The sequence below is a fragment of the Lissotriton helveticus genome, chromosome 9 (genome assembly GCF_964261635.1).
Source record: "Lissotriton helveticus chromosome 9, aLisHel1.1, whole genome shotgun sequence".
Lineage (NCBI taxonomy): Eukaryota > Metazoa > Chordata > Amphibia > Caudata > Salamandridae > Lissotriton > Lissotriton helveticus.
In genome coordinates this window covers 341640455-341655454 of record NC_136070.1, presented here as the reverse complement: position 1 = coordinate 341655454, position 15000 = coordinate 341640455, and the positions used below count along the sequence as shown (strand labels likewise).

Below are 15000 nucleotides of genomic sequence, written 5' to 3'. Positions count from 1 at the left end.
ACTGCCTGGCTGAGGAGGGCGGCGAGTCTCCGGCTGCGATGCCCCATAGCGGCGCCCAGTAAGTGTGGGGCCGTGGGCCTGGACCCGGTGCTGCGGAGGTGGGGGCGGAAGACGGGTCCGCGGCGCCGCACGAGCGCGGGCAGGGGCGCGCAGCCACAGGCGCAGGCAGAGGCGGAGGACCCGGGCAGACTGCGACAGGGGCCCTGAGGAGCAAGAACTAACTCCGCGAGGAAAAGTGAGCAAAGGGACAGAGAACGCCCCGGGCCCACGAGCGACGCGGGGGTCCCTGCTGGAAGACGGACTCTCTGGAAGCAGATGGGCAGGGGCCTGGTGGTGAATTTGAGGGAAGGGATGCTGGATGAATAACCTGTCTGAGAGAACACTAGCATCTGCGCAGCCAACAGGGTCTGCTCACGCACGTCATGGCGCCTGGGGGCCTCAGGGTGCAGGACAATTGCAGGTTGTCACCATATGGGATCTGGGGCGGTGGGGCTTGAGGCGAGGGCCGCTGCCTGTTGGGGCCGAGTTACCCTCCTACTGCCCTTAAGGCAACCTGTAGTGACTACTGCAGGATAGAATTGTGTGATTTGTTGTAAAAGTTTGGATGGGGGCTGATAACGTGTTATTGGGTCCTGTTCTGGGGGGAGGGTGGAGGGTGTTGAATGGGGTGTTGTTACATGGGGCAGTATCGATGGTGTGGGCGGACTTAACATGGGCAGTTTCCAGTTGAGAGTAGAGCACAATGGGGACATTACCTGAATTGAGATGTATCACATGGAACGTAAGGGGTCTGAATACAATGACTAAGCGCCGTAAGGTACACGCAGATCTAGTGAGGAGGGGAATAAAAAAAAAAAAAAATGAAGGAAGATCTGAGAGACATTTCGGGGACGTAGGGAGTAGCAAGTGGTCTTAGTATGACGGGACCTTCCCTGTGGAGTGACCTATGCAGAATGCACCCAGACTTAAAATGGACCCTCTTCTCAACTGGGAGCCAGTGGAGGTCCTTCAAGGCCCTTTTTGCATATTATTTTAATAATGTTCCTGTGTTCGAATTTTCAACTTGTCTGACGCAACGCTCGGCAGTCTATGCCAAAACAGCCTGCTGTGCACTGCCCTTTGTAACTGCTGTTATCCTATGTGGTCCTTGAGCTGTTCTTCCTAATATAATTGGATTTAACATGAAGTGTCAACAAGTTAATATCCCAAGCTATGTTCACTACAAGCAGCAGCTCTCAAGAGTACATTTTGAAAGTGCATGCTGCTGTGTGCCCTCAGGACCCAGCCAAGTTCTCTGTGCCAAAATGCCCTCTGTGACCCCATAAAATCGAGGACTGTTTTTGGAAACAACTTGTTGTGCCACCGCCTGCCTCAGCCAATTTATTTAGCTGCATTCAGCACTCACAGCTTCCAGCCTCAGGGGAATCTAGGAGTTGTTTTATGGTGACTTATTGAACTTTCTTTTTGATACAATCTTTTCGCAAGGGCGGTCGTAGAGTTGAAAAACCCAACCTCCTGCGGCCAGTGCTGCACTCAGCCTCTGGCACACATGTACTGGGTCCAGCCACGCGGAGCAGATTCTGTCTCTGCCACCTTGAATCATGGGCTGCTGTCTCTTGGCCCAGCTGGTGCAGCTGCCCCCAGCTATCATAGTTCCACCAGCCATGCAGGTGACTGGATCGGCTGGTGCATGGGCACTCTGCAGCCCGGGTCAACATGGACTTCACTGCCACTGGTCGAAGTGGGCGGGATTGGAAGGGCGCGGCGTGCCCATACTTCTTTTAATAAAAAGATTCCATTCCCCTACTTTTTCTTTTCAAAACTGTGTCCTGGGATAGCAGAGATAGCTAAGGCATTCAGATAAGGCTCAGCTTGCTTTCGTGGATGTTCGGGGATGGAAAGATAAGGAAAAGGACTCTGTCTCTTCCTTACTGCCCAGAGAAGACAATGTCCTTTTCTTTTCTGAGCTGGCTGCTGCCCCCCCACCTCTTTCTATTAGTCCCTCTCTTTCTGTCTTGCTCCTCGCTTACTGAAAACCGTGACTTGAAGAAACGGTCCATAAACCTTTTCCTTCTTTCATTTAGTTGCTTCCCTGTGAAATGGATCTAAAAAAGAAAAATACTCTTACGGGAAATGCCCTCTTTCTGACATTTTTCTATTCCAAAGTGCAGCCTCGGGATGGAGAGAAATAAAAGGTTTTAAATATGAAAAATAAATACATAACTAAATGAAGCAAGACAGAGTGGTTGCAAAGTGGCCAGATTGGTTTTATTCAGATCCAAACGCATCAGCCTCACTTTAGAGACTTTGCAGTGAAGCGCTACTTTTGTTTTCTCGTTTTTGTTTGAACAGCATTGTTGTCCCCAGGTGGGGAAGTGCACCATTCCTGGATGTATTGCAATACCTGGTTGATGGGTGGATTGGAAAACAAAATGTTTACCATGGCTCTGTGTTTATGGGTGTGATCTTTTTAAACCAAACTGCTTACGTTTTGTAAGGATATAAGCAAAGGACATTGAAACGGTTCTCTGCAGGGCCCTGTAGTCATGTCCTTAACTTTTCAGGTAAAGCCACTTGCTTATTTCTGAATAGTGAGTGAGATATCGTTAAGGTAACCATGTTGTTTCTGCTTACATTGCACATGCTTTACTTAATCTTGCATCCCCATTGAGTGTTTGATTTTACTTTATTTATTTTTAGGCAGCATATTACTCTTATCAAGTGCATAATTTGAATTGAGCCACATCCAAGTGTTTATAGAAGGGCACAATTAGGTTGTAGCTGAAGGCAGTGTGAGTTTCTCTCAGTGGGCAGTATGGTGTTCAGTGGGGGAGAGGATGTGGCACTATGGCCAGAGCTGGCGAATTTGGAACTGGGGAACCAGATTCAACCTTCATGACCAGTCCACCAGGCCACTCCACTGAGGAGCACATTCCCATGCTAGACCTTAGAAGGCCCTACTAGACCTAGGCCTGATGTCTTAGCACAAGCAGGTGTACCCTAGTGGTGTAAATTGTGGGTTACCCTTGGAGGCCTGCCCACCACAATCCATACTGAAGCTCATCTCCAGTCTTGCGGGCAGGCCTATGAAGCAGCACACCCTAGAGCAACAGTGATCCAATCACTGTGACTCTGTCACTGAGGTCACATGAACCTTGATCAGGTTAGGGCGGTGCGAACGGTGTGACTGCACTGGGTACCTATTTCGGGTGGGCGCATAGTGTTTGCAAGTATGTTATGGTTTTTAAAAAACTTGTTGCCTCCTTCCTGGCCTCCATCAATTTTCAACAACAATACAAATGTCATGATAACTTCGGTGATTAATGTTCTTCCTAGAGAGAGATCGGAGTTTTGTCTAGTGGAAGGGTTGACTCCTGGAAAGTTAGCGCAGATGGTTTATGTGCCTGCTGCAAAGAACATGTACCATGCAGATCACATAATGTTAACTACGTTAGTAGGTTACTGCTTTTGTCAGAGAGATCCTTTTGTTACTTGTAGTATATAAGTTAAAATCCTAACATAGAATAGTGCGCTATTAAACTATACTGCCTACTAGTATGGTTGTCATGAGGCTTCTACACCTTGTAGTCCTTTGTCTTATGTAACATTTCCTATACAGTGATTTACACATGTATAAATGATTGTCGTCATCAATCATTTATACATGTATATGTGTATGATGTAAAGTCCTCTGACACCGTACACTGGTATGAGTGGCGCTGTAATTCAAATTGAATGCATCTGATAAAGAGTGTGGTTATGGAGACTTGAGGGGGACTGTTAAAGGGTGGTAGTGACGGAGGCCGAGGCATAGATGATCATTGGGGGCACCAACAAACATTGTTGCACAAGGCGCCACCAGCACTAAAGCCAGCCCTGCCCACAAGGCCACTCCGCCTCACTCATTGGTACCTCCATTGGCCTTGTTTCAGCAGTAGTAGCTGCAACTCACCAGTGGCCGGCAAAGCAGGATTTGCACGCACACCACACTACGTTTGCAAACTTCACAGTCTCTCTGCTTCATGCACAAGCCCTTTTAACATGTGCTACCTGCTCTGGCGCCACTGGAATTATGCAGCATTGGGGGACAAAATGATGCCGCAGCGTTGACTAAATTATGCAACAAAAAAAAGGCTGCAGCATAATGCAATATATTTTCTTATACTTTATTATTTAGACATTTTTACACATGCTAAATCTCTGCAAAGATTCTGCCTCATTAGTATCAGTATAACATACAAATGCAGCAGTGATAAAGGTGATCATTCAACCTTTGCAAAGGGCCGTCCACTTTGCAGCAACTCCAGTCACGTTTTTTTAGTAACTTTTTATCAGTTGAGCTACAAAAATGATTTGTTAAAAGTGTAAGATTATGCAGTGGGTCATGTATTATGTGGCAAATATGGCAGAGCCATAATTATATAGAAAAGATTTGCAAACTAGGATATTTTGCTATTCATGTTTGTCCTGCTTTTGTGGGAGAAGGGAGGAGAAGTGCTAATGAGAGAAACAGCATGGCTTGGAGACAAATAGCTTGTGATTCCACTTTTAAGCGTATTTGGGACATTGTGTGATTGGAAATATATCCCACTTTGTGAATGTATTTAAATGCCAATAACTCCTATTAAACCTTAAATAATCAAGTGTAACAATTGGTTGAATTAAATAACACAATAAGCTATAATTGGTCGGTGAAATGCCAAATAAATACTAAAAATTGGGATGTATGGCACATTCTGGCCACACCTCTGACTCCGCCCACTGATCCAATCCTTGGGTTATCCCCGCCCTCGGAGTCTCCGCCCGCAGTTTCCCTACTTTTGTTCCCCCACTTCGACCACTGTTCACTGCGCTGTACAGAATGGCACTCCCGTCCTGCAGCTCTCACTAACTTTGGCAGCTGCCGAAAGTGAAGACAGACACAGTGACAGTCACTGACTGTCATTAAAAGGCTCTGGTCAGTGCAGGTTTCACAGCAGCAGGATGTTTTCATTTCAAATTCCTGCTGCAGCTCCCCTGCTCCCCCAGGATTTGTTGCTACAGCTGCAGAATGAATAAGTAAAGGGCCTCCATGACCCCTCCTGTTCATGGGGGCCCCCAGGGGCTGTGTCGTTCATGCTGAGAGCGGGCGCTGAGTGTCTGAAGGTGCAGGACACAGCTCTGAAGACAGTGTGCCATGCCATGCCTTCACACCATGACTTCAATCTATAGCTGCAGATGGGTCAGCTTTATCTCCAGCACATGATATCAGTGTCGGAGCAGCTGTCTGCAGTGAGTGACTCCACAGACTGCAGGCAGTATTTACCCAGCACTGTTAGTGCCTCCTTCTATAAGTCAAAGATAATGTGGTGATTAATGTCCCTAATGGATGAAGATATAAGTTTTTTCTATTGCAAGTTTTGACTCACCAGCAGCACAGAGGGTTACTGTACCTTCTGCAAAGAACGTGTATTCTGCATATCACCGAATACTATTTGATGTTAATAGTTCAGTGGGTAACTGCTTTTGTCTGGATGATGATGTCATCAGTGATGTCATTTGAGCTGTCATCAGTAATGTCATGAGTGATGTCACTGACCATGTCATGAGTGATGTAATATGTGACGTCATCAGCAGTGCATTGCACGCGCAAGTTATAGTGAGTCCAACTAACTATAACGTGGGAATTTCAATGGTTTTATGCAAGTAAAATTTCCACCTAACTATAACTGGTGTGAAACCTACGGTTTTTTCAGTGAATTTAATAGGTTTTTTAAATGCTAATTCCTAACTATAACTGGTGTGAAACCTATGGTTTTTCAGTGAATATATATATATATATATATATATATATATATATATATATATATATATATATATATATATATATATATATATATAAAATTCTAGGGCAAGATGAAACCCCTCATTTTGTTCCTTTTCAAATTAAATGTATTAAGTGTTACCACTTTATTCCAATCAAGATGACTTCAGGTGTGCCATACTTTTGTCATAAGTAAGACTGTTAGCGTTCTAGTTGTTCTTTAGAACACTCTGGGACATTCTGTCATTGGGCTATAGTTGGGCTACATCTGGCTGATATTTGGGCTACATTTGGGCTCTTTTGTCGCTGGTGGCCATCTTGGGAGACTGCATATCAGAATTTTTTTAATGAAATATAAGAGGATTTGAGAAGTCACTCAAAATGTGCCCTAATTTTTCTTTCTTCAGCACTAATCATAATTTCTGTGGCAAAATGAACCCCCTCATTTTGTTCCTTTGCAAATTAAATGTTTTAAGTGTTATCACTTTATTCCAATCAAGATGACTTCAGGTGTGCCATACTTTTGTCATAAGTAAGACTGTTAGCGCTCTAGTTGTTCTTTAGAACACTCTGGGACATTCTGTCATTGGGCTATAGTTGGGCTACATCTGGCTGATATTTGGGCTACATTTGTTTTTTTTTGTCTCTGGTGGCCATCTTTGGGCTACATTGGGCTACATTGGGCTACATTTGGGCTCTAACATATATATAGCCCAATGTAGCCCAATATATATTTTTTCAAAGTAAAATTTCGTAAAAACCACTGGAGCATATATCTTGAGACATAGCAAAGGCACATCGGGGTACCAGTCCCTACAATTTTGCCAAGTTTGGTGGAAATCCATTCAGCCGTTCGGGCTAAAAGTGAGTCCAACCGCCTTATGGAAATTAACATGGGGAAAACACGTTTTGGGACCCCCTTTTATCTCGGCCCCCGCTTGACGGATCCCCCCGAAACTTTCAGGGAAGGAGCAGAGCGCAGCGAGGCAAAGTTAAGGAAAATTACAGGCAGATCCCTCATTCGGCGCCAAAGTTATTCCCAATAGAATGTTGCGGATTTCCGATGGAAAACGATCCTAACTATAACTACCTACTGGCGACCGCCAGTAGGTAAAATATATATATATATATATATTACAACAAATCCCCCTCAGGAGATGAAACGAGTCGCAACACCAACTTGACTTCATTAATTTATTACGTGCAGAGCAACAGGACAAGGCATCTTTTCCAACATGTTTCGTTTCTGCTTGAAACTTCTTCCAAGGTGTGCCTGCCACCAAATCAGCCATTAGTTTGCCACAGGTGAGGTTTTCAGGGTCTTTTTTGCTTCCGATGGTCCCGCCCATTTTAGAATCACTTCCTTTTTGGTGGTTGCATTATGGGACCTGTGGTTTGCCCGTGTCTGATCCAATTTTTACCCTCCAGTGGGTGGTGTATATTAGTCCCGTTGTGGTTACAAACCCTTTTGACATCTGTTCCGATTTTTGTTTTTAAAGTTGCCTCGATGTCAGCCAACTTTCAGGACTGACGGAGGGCCATATACCGGAGTCCAGTCCCCCGGAGCACCGCAATCCCTTCAGTCCGTTAGGCGGTTCCAACATTTGTGGTTCAAGTGCGGGGTTGCCTGGCGCTTCGTTAGGCTGTGCGTTTTCTCCTCGGCAGAACCAAGCCGACTTATATTACAACAAATCCCCCTCAGGAGATGAAACGAGTCGCAACACCAACTTGACTTCATTAATTTATTACGTGCAGAGCAACAGGACAAGGCATCTTTTCCAACATGTTTCGTTTCTGCTTGAAACTTCTTCCAAGGTGTGCCTGCCACCAAATCAGCCATTAGTTTGCCACAGGTGAGGTTTTCAGGGTCTTTTTTGCTTCCGATGGTCCCGCCCATTTTAGAATCACTTCCTTTTTGGTGGTTGCATTATGGGACCTGTGGTTTGCCCGTGGCTGATCCAATTTTTTATATGCTTGCACAAGTTTGCCCTTTTTTCGGAAACGCCAACACAGTTTGAAGAAAAACCTTGCTTTATTGTGGGCTGCAGACACATTTCTCCTCCGTCAAAAAACGCCAAACGTTTCGAGCTACACGCCCTTGTTCACTGGCTCAGCACACGAACTGCCACAGCTGTGCTGAATTTATGCCTCATGTCCAGCCCTTGTGGGACTTTGCGTCAGTTGCATTGTGGGTAAGGCAGTTCATGCATAATCCATAGTGGTAGCTGTAGTCAAATACGTGCACATTAAAATCCTTTCCCCAAGTGGGTTACACGGAGGAAAACACGTGTCCCGCAATAGTTTCTACCCACAATATCGGACTTCAAACTCCACTGGCCTCCAGGTTTGAAAGCCGTGGTCCGCAGGTGGAGCGGGGGGGCATTCCCACGACGAAGGCTCGCCGCAATTCAATGCTTGCACAAGTTTGCCCTTATTTCGGAAACGCCAACACAGTTTGAAGAAAAACCTTGCTTTATTGTGGGCTGCAGACACATTTCTCCTCCGTCAAAAAACGGCAAACGTTTCGGGCTACACGCCCTTGTTCACTGGCTCAGCACACGAACTGCCACAGCTGTGCTGAATTTATGCCTCATGTCCAGCCCTTGTGGGACTTTGCGTCAGTTGCATTGTGGGTAAGGCAGTTCATGCATAATCCATAGTGGTAGCTGTAGTCAAATACGTGCACATTAAAATCCTTTCCCCAAGTGGGTTACACGGAGGAAAACACGTGTCCCGCAATAGTTTCTACCCACAATATCGGACTTCAAACTCCACTGGCCTCCAGGTTTGAAAGCCATGGTCCGCAGGTGAAGCGGGGGGGGCATTCCCACGACGAAGGCTCGCCGCAATTCAATGCTTGCACAAGTTTGCCCTTTTTTCGGAAATGCCAACACAGTTTGAAGAAAAACCTTGCTTTATTGTGGGCTGCAGACACATTTCTCCTCCGTCAAAAAACGCCAAACGTTTCGGGCTACACGCCCTTGTTCACTGGCTCAGCACACGAACTGCCACAGCTGTGCTGAATTTATGCCTCATGTCCAGCCCTTGTGGGACTTTGCGTCAGTTGCATTGTGGGTAAGGCAGTTCATATATATATCTATATATGCCACAAACTGTTCCCAACTTGCCACAGAACAAGAGGAGTCACAGCGGGGATTTCAGGAAAGGGCTTTATTTCAAAAGAGCAGGCATGACGCGTTTCGGAAATTCCCTTTTTCAAATGCCAGTTCCAACAGCGTTACTCCCATCAGTCCTTTCTAAATACCTCCAGTCGTTCTACCATTGGTGGCTTATATATGTATATATATATATATATATATATATATATATATATATATATATATATATATATATATATATATAAAATATCTGCATAAATTAAAAGAAAAAACTTTTGTACAAACTCATCCCTGTTGTATGCCATTAAAATATTGAATTTTGAGTTGTATGATACCAACTTATTAAGGTTATACATTGTTATCTATTTAATGTTTATAGTGCCGGGGTATAATAATGTTGTAACGTATATAACAGAGACTGTGTTTGGCCCCTGTGTGTCTGTGTACCCAAGGTAGTAGGGTACACTTTACCCTTAGTGGCACCGTTAGAATCTTGCCAACTGTCGGATATACACAAAAGTTTTAACCAATCATCTGGTTGCCCAGTCCACTTGTATATTTTTTGAGGTGCGACCCCCAGAACACTACTACAGATTCTTGAATTGCAAACTATATCTGCCCAAGGTTATGATGATCCTAAGGGAGGGGAAGGTATGTGATTTTGTTCTTTTTTTATTTAAACAAGCCATAGATATTAATGGGGACTTATTTTTATCGGGTCCTTCTCCTGCCCACCACAATTCATCTTGCATCCTCACCATCATCTCGCAAAAAACGCTCTCATAATACGCTGGATACCAGTCACTTTTAGCACCTTTTCTCCCCAGTTTCACATTCCTCAGTGTTGGTCTATGGAAGTGTGTGTCACTCTGCGATTGGCCACACCATGTGTGTATGTGTTGCACGGCTAAACACTTATATGGTCCCAAAGGCGAAACCGATTGGCTATGCCAATGCTTACTAAGAATTGTGAACAATACGTCATCATACAGCCAGACCTAAAGTGGGACTGATTAAACTGAGTAGGTTGTTTTGGCCTGCATTTTTATGCTGAGAGGTAAAAGAGACGAGGGGTCTGATTTAGAGAGGAATGTAAAAGCATTTCATGTGAAAGAATGAAAACAGTTTATGGATATGGAGTCATTCCTCATTGATGTTCATCCTGCAGCAATACACAATTATGTTATACATGAACTTATACTCCTATTTTAAACGCCCAGGAAATTCACGCATGCTTGTGTGTGTTTTTGTTCACAGCAAACAGGCCCCATTAGTGCCACCCTGGTGATGACCCGTCCCATCAAGGGGCCTCGCGACATCACGCTGGATCTGGAAATGGTCACCGTCAACACCGTTGTCAACTTCCGAGGAAGCTCAGTCATCCGGCTGACGATATTCATCTCCCCTCACTCATTTTAAGTCAGGCATTTCTCCATTTTCTCCTTAAAATAAGAGACATTGTTCCGCTTTTGTTGAACTTTTTGTTCTATCAAAACCAGTCCCAACTCGGTAACTCAAAATTGAAAAACAGGAAAATACAAATTTTACGGTGGACATTGGACCAGAGTCCCTTGTTTGGAAGAGTCCTTTTCTTTGTCTCTTCCACAATGTTATTTTTGATGTAAGAGTCTCAGAAGATCCCTAAAGGTGTGTCATTTTATACAAGTTGTTTTGAAATCTTTATACGTTTTTATTTCTTATAAAAAGCTTAATACGGATCTAGGTGGCGATAATTTTGAAATGTAAACAATGTTCAACAATAAAGGTGCCAGAGAAATAATGTGGAATAAATGAGATTTGGTACTGAATTGATGAAAGCTTATTTTCGATCAGGGATTGAAACAGAAGGACAATAGTTCATTTTCCTCATCTACTTTAAATCCTTATCTATGATCCATGGTGAGAAGTCTGGCCTGTGGCTGGAATCAGAAAATCTAATGTACAGGTTTACTAAGCTTTCCACAGCACTAGCATGACCCAAAGCAGCAGAAGCAATGATTTGTTTACCAATGCAAAAGGAGTTCTGTGTAGGAAATGTGCCTTTTTCACAGCGCCAAATCCACAATTGTGCAGCTTTGTATGAAGGGTTAGTTTCTGGAGGCGGCTCTGCGCAAACATCCGTAGAAGGTAACCTGACCCGACTTTGCATACAAAATTTAAGACCTAGTCGAAGTAGATGCAAACAAGGGAGGATGCATTGATTTCTCCCAGAAACTGATTCATTACATTTGTGCTGCAGTGCAAAGCAGGCATCAATGAGTCAGGCCATTCTTCGGCTGTCTATGCATAGAAATTTGTACTAGAAAGGTCTGGGCCAAGGTTCAAGGCTATGTGTTGTGCAAAGCAGTCTGTTTGTGGGACAGTGTTGATGACACCAGCAGCAGGCCAGTCTTTGTAAGTATGACTCTGTGCTATTTGTCATTTGCACAGCGCTGGGCTGTATATTTGTATGCTGCACTGCGTAGCAAGAAAACTTGGTAAATGTGGGCCTAATGGTTTCCAGTTCAGCATAAATTCTGTGTGGAAAGCGTGATTCTGAAGACCAATTCAGAATAAATTCTATGCAGAAAGCCTGATTCTGAAGAAGTCCCAAAGGATATAAAAAGATTGATTTACATTATATTTTATTAGTTTGTTGTATAATGCAATGTTCTCCGAAAGAGATGTCTTAGCACTGGCTCTGATGTGTTCCTTTCTTATGAATTTACCGATTCTGTAAAATACCAAATCGGTATTTTTACCGATTCGGTAAAATTGATATGTAGGTGGGACTCTTCTGAGTCCCACAAGCATTACAAAATCGGTATTTTACCATCAAATTCTATTTGATGGTAAAATACCGATTTCGGTGTGCATGCACATGTGTGCATGCACACCTGTGCACATTTACATTTACATATGACAGGCAGACCTGCCCTTAGGGCAGGTATGCCTGCCACATGACACCCGAACCTGTCTTGGGGGTGCTAGAGTGTGTCTAAGTGACACCCCCTGCACCCTTGTGAAAATCGGTATTTACCGAATCGGTAATGCCCATTCATTCCTATGGGCTTCAAAGCCCATAGGAATGAATGGGCATTACCGGTCGGTATTTACCGATTCGGTAAATACCGACTTTTACCGATTCGGTAAATCAACATCTGGATTTACCTAAATCTCGGAACTTCTATTTTACCGATTCATAAATAGCGAATCGGTAAAATTCGGTACTTATGAGTCGGTAAAATAGAATTACCTACATCTGGCCCATGATATCCATCACGGTTGTGACTGGGTCGCCAAACTTTAAATCAGTATTTAAATTCCAAACCCAGATCTTTGTAGCTTCCAAGTATTTGTTGCGGCGAGCCGTTCCAGAAGGGAGCTGTCCTGGTAGTTTAGTTTGGCACGCCTTTAAGGGGCATGGCCAAGGTGGTCTGCATGTGGCTGTCTCTTCTCTGCAACAGTACAGATGAGATAAACAATCTGCACATGGGTGTGTCCAATGGCTGTAATAAATTGAAGAATGTCATCCATCACTTTATTTATGGATTTCAATTGTTCCATTTCAACTGTGGCAGCGGGCAAAAACATCTGGAAAGGGCAGTTAAGGTTAAGGTCCACCATGTTATTTCTAGGTATACAAAATAGGCATGAATACAGTGGAAGGTGATTCTTTTGCAAACCCCTCTATCTACACCACTATTATTCACAATGTAAGCAATTTATTTTGTCATCTCTACTTGGTATATATATATATATATATATATATATATATATATATATATATATATATATATATATATATATATATATATATATATATATATATATATATATATATATATATATATATATATATATATATATATATATATATATATATATATATATATATATATATATATATATATATATATATATATATATATATATATATATATATATATATATATATATATATATATATATATATATATATATATATATATATCCAGCCCTCCCTGTGACAAATTTCGGTGGGGCTATACTCACTCAGGTAAAAGATGGAGTTAAAGCAACTGAAAGGGGAAAAAATATAGTAGAGAAGAATCCTGCACAAACAAATCCTCCTTTACCAACAACTAATCCTAATCCGTCTACGAACAACATATCAAGTAGAGAGTTGGGCGAGCAGTCAACACAATACTCAAAAAGATCAAGACGCAGGACAGTTGATCTACCCCCGGAATCAGCCCCATATACAATTGTTATGACAGGAGTCCCAGAGTTAGCAGAAGGGGTCAGAGAGAATTATCATGCCTTAAAAAATAAAACCATTTATTGGTTGAAGCTGAACAGACCCCTTCCCGCACATGCCAATGGAGAAATCCTGTCAGTAAGGCGCGCCGTCTGGGTGGGCTCAAGACCGAAAGATAAAAGGGGAGACGTGATAATTATTAATTGTAAGGATCATAGGGTGGTAAGAACCTTAGGAGACTGGTATGAGGCCATTGGAGGAGATAATATTTCCACACACTATGTTAGCTACTTCTATCCACGAGAACTGATAAATAACCCTAAACACTATCAAACAAGAAGACAGCGTCCAGAGTGGAGAGAAGTAGGCTATCAACCTATTCAGAACCATTTCCTTAACCAACCTCCGCAATCACTTTATCCTCAGACATACTGGAGTAACTTGAATAACAATTATCAAACATCATTCCCAGAGTTTAATATACCAACATTTAATCCCTTCTCAACGCTGCGTGGTCTAGAAGGAATAGATTGACTTGATAGCAATCTCCCTTCGATTCAAGACCATACCATGACAAAAGAAGCTACTCTTTTTGGTAATACTATCCCAGACACCCCAGTTGAAAATTGTATTACTGAAGGACAAAGTCAGTCGACTCAACCCAACCGACCATGTGTGAGGGAGGGGGAAAATTCCACCAGGGGAAATAAAACTGGCATTACATCCACTTTAACTCATGAGGAATATAACCGGGATTCGGAGATATCTGTGCCAAACAAGGAAAATAGGACAAATGAAAGCCAGGTCTCTGGCAGGAGAGTAGAAAAAATTCAAATAATGTTTTGGAATGTTGCTGGTCTCCGAGAAAAAATTCTGGATGGAAGTGTCTTAGAGTTTGCTAAAGAATGTCAAGTCCTAGCCCTCCAGGAGACCTGGCTTACGAAAGAAATGTACCTGATAGGGTATAAAACTTACTTCTCAGCAGGAATCGCAGGAACCCATGGGAGAGCTAAAGGCGGGTTGATAACCTACATATCAAACACTATACCAGGCCTGGTAGTTTTTCCACTTAGCTTAGAACCTTATTACCAGATCTTGAGATTGGTATTTAAGACAAAGAGGACTATTCTTCTCGTTAACATTTATGATAATCTAGTGGAAAACGAGAGAATAAAAACTTTGGGGGTTCTACGTAAGAAACTGATTAGTGGTATGAAATTAATACAAGGGCCAGAACCCCCGAGCATTGTTTGGGGAGGCGATTTTAACCATCATCCTTGTGAAAGGCCAAATAGCAATATCTGTGGTATGGGGTATGAAACAGAAGAACAAATAACCCATTTTAGTCACTCAGTGGTGGGAGATTTCTTAAACGAAACCATGTCCAGTTTGGACCTAGTAATATTAAATCAAACAAATCCTCTATCTGGGAAGTTGGACCCTACTTACCTCGAAAGGGGAAGTGAAACAACAATCGATTACATCCTTACCACAGCGACCCATGTAAATAGGACCATGAATTTCAGAGTTAAAATTAACACATGAAGCGACCATTCAGCTTTAACTTTCGAATTAATTTTGGACCAATGCCAGCTATCAGCTCAAACCTTAATGTCCACCCTCACCCAGAATAATATACAACTCACAAAAACAAATGGCTATACTCTTGGGTGGGGGAAGATTGATCCAAATGAGCTGAAAATCAAGGTTGTAACTGCAGCACAATCAGCAATACTGAAGTGCTTAGATATTGAGGCAACTGATGAGGAAGTTTTATTCCATTTTAAGGTGATCCTAGGAAAAGTAAATGATTGCCTTACTGTGAAGCAGAAAGGGATCATGGAAAGGAAAAAAAGGAT

At 42.9% G+C, this 15000-nt stretch overlaps 1 protein-coding gene across 2 annotated transcripts in view; it reads left to right on the top strand.

Moving 5' to 3' along the window:
• FBLN5 (fibulin 5) overlaps positions 1-10730 on the top strand; it is a 390190-nt gene extending 379460 nt beyond the window's left edge. Inside the window, exon 11 of one of the 2 annotated variants that reach the window (XM_078660068.1) lies at positions 10180-10730. In XM_078660068.1, the coding sequence (XP_078516194.1) occupies positions 10180-10341 (162 nt within the window). In that variant the 3' untranslated portion in view covers positions 10342-10730. The remainder of the gene's footprint in view (positions 1-10179) is intronic. The other variant, XM_078660067.1, reaches the window with a different exon arrangement.
• The last annotated feature ends 4270 nt before the right edge of the window (positions 10731-15000 follow it).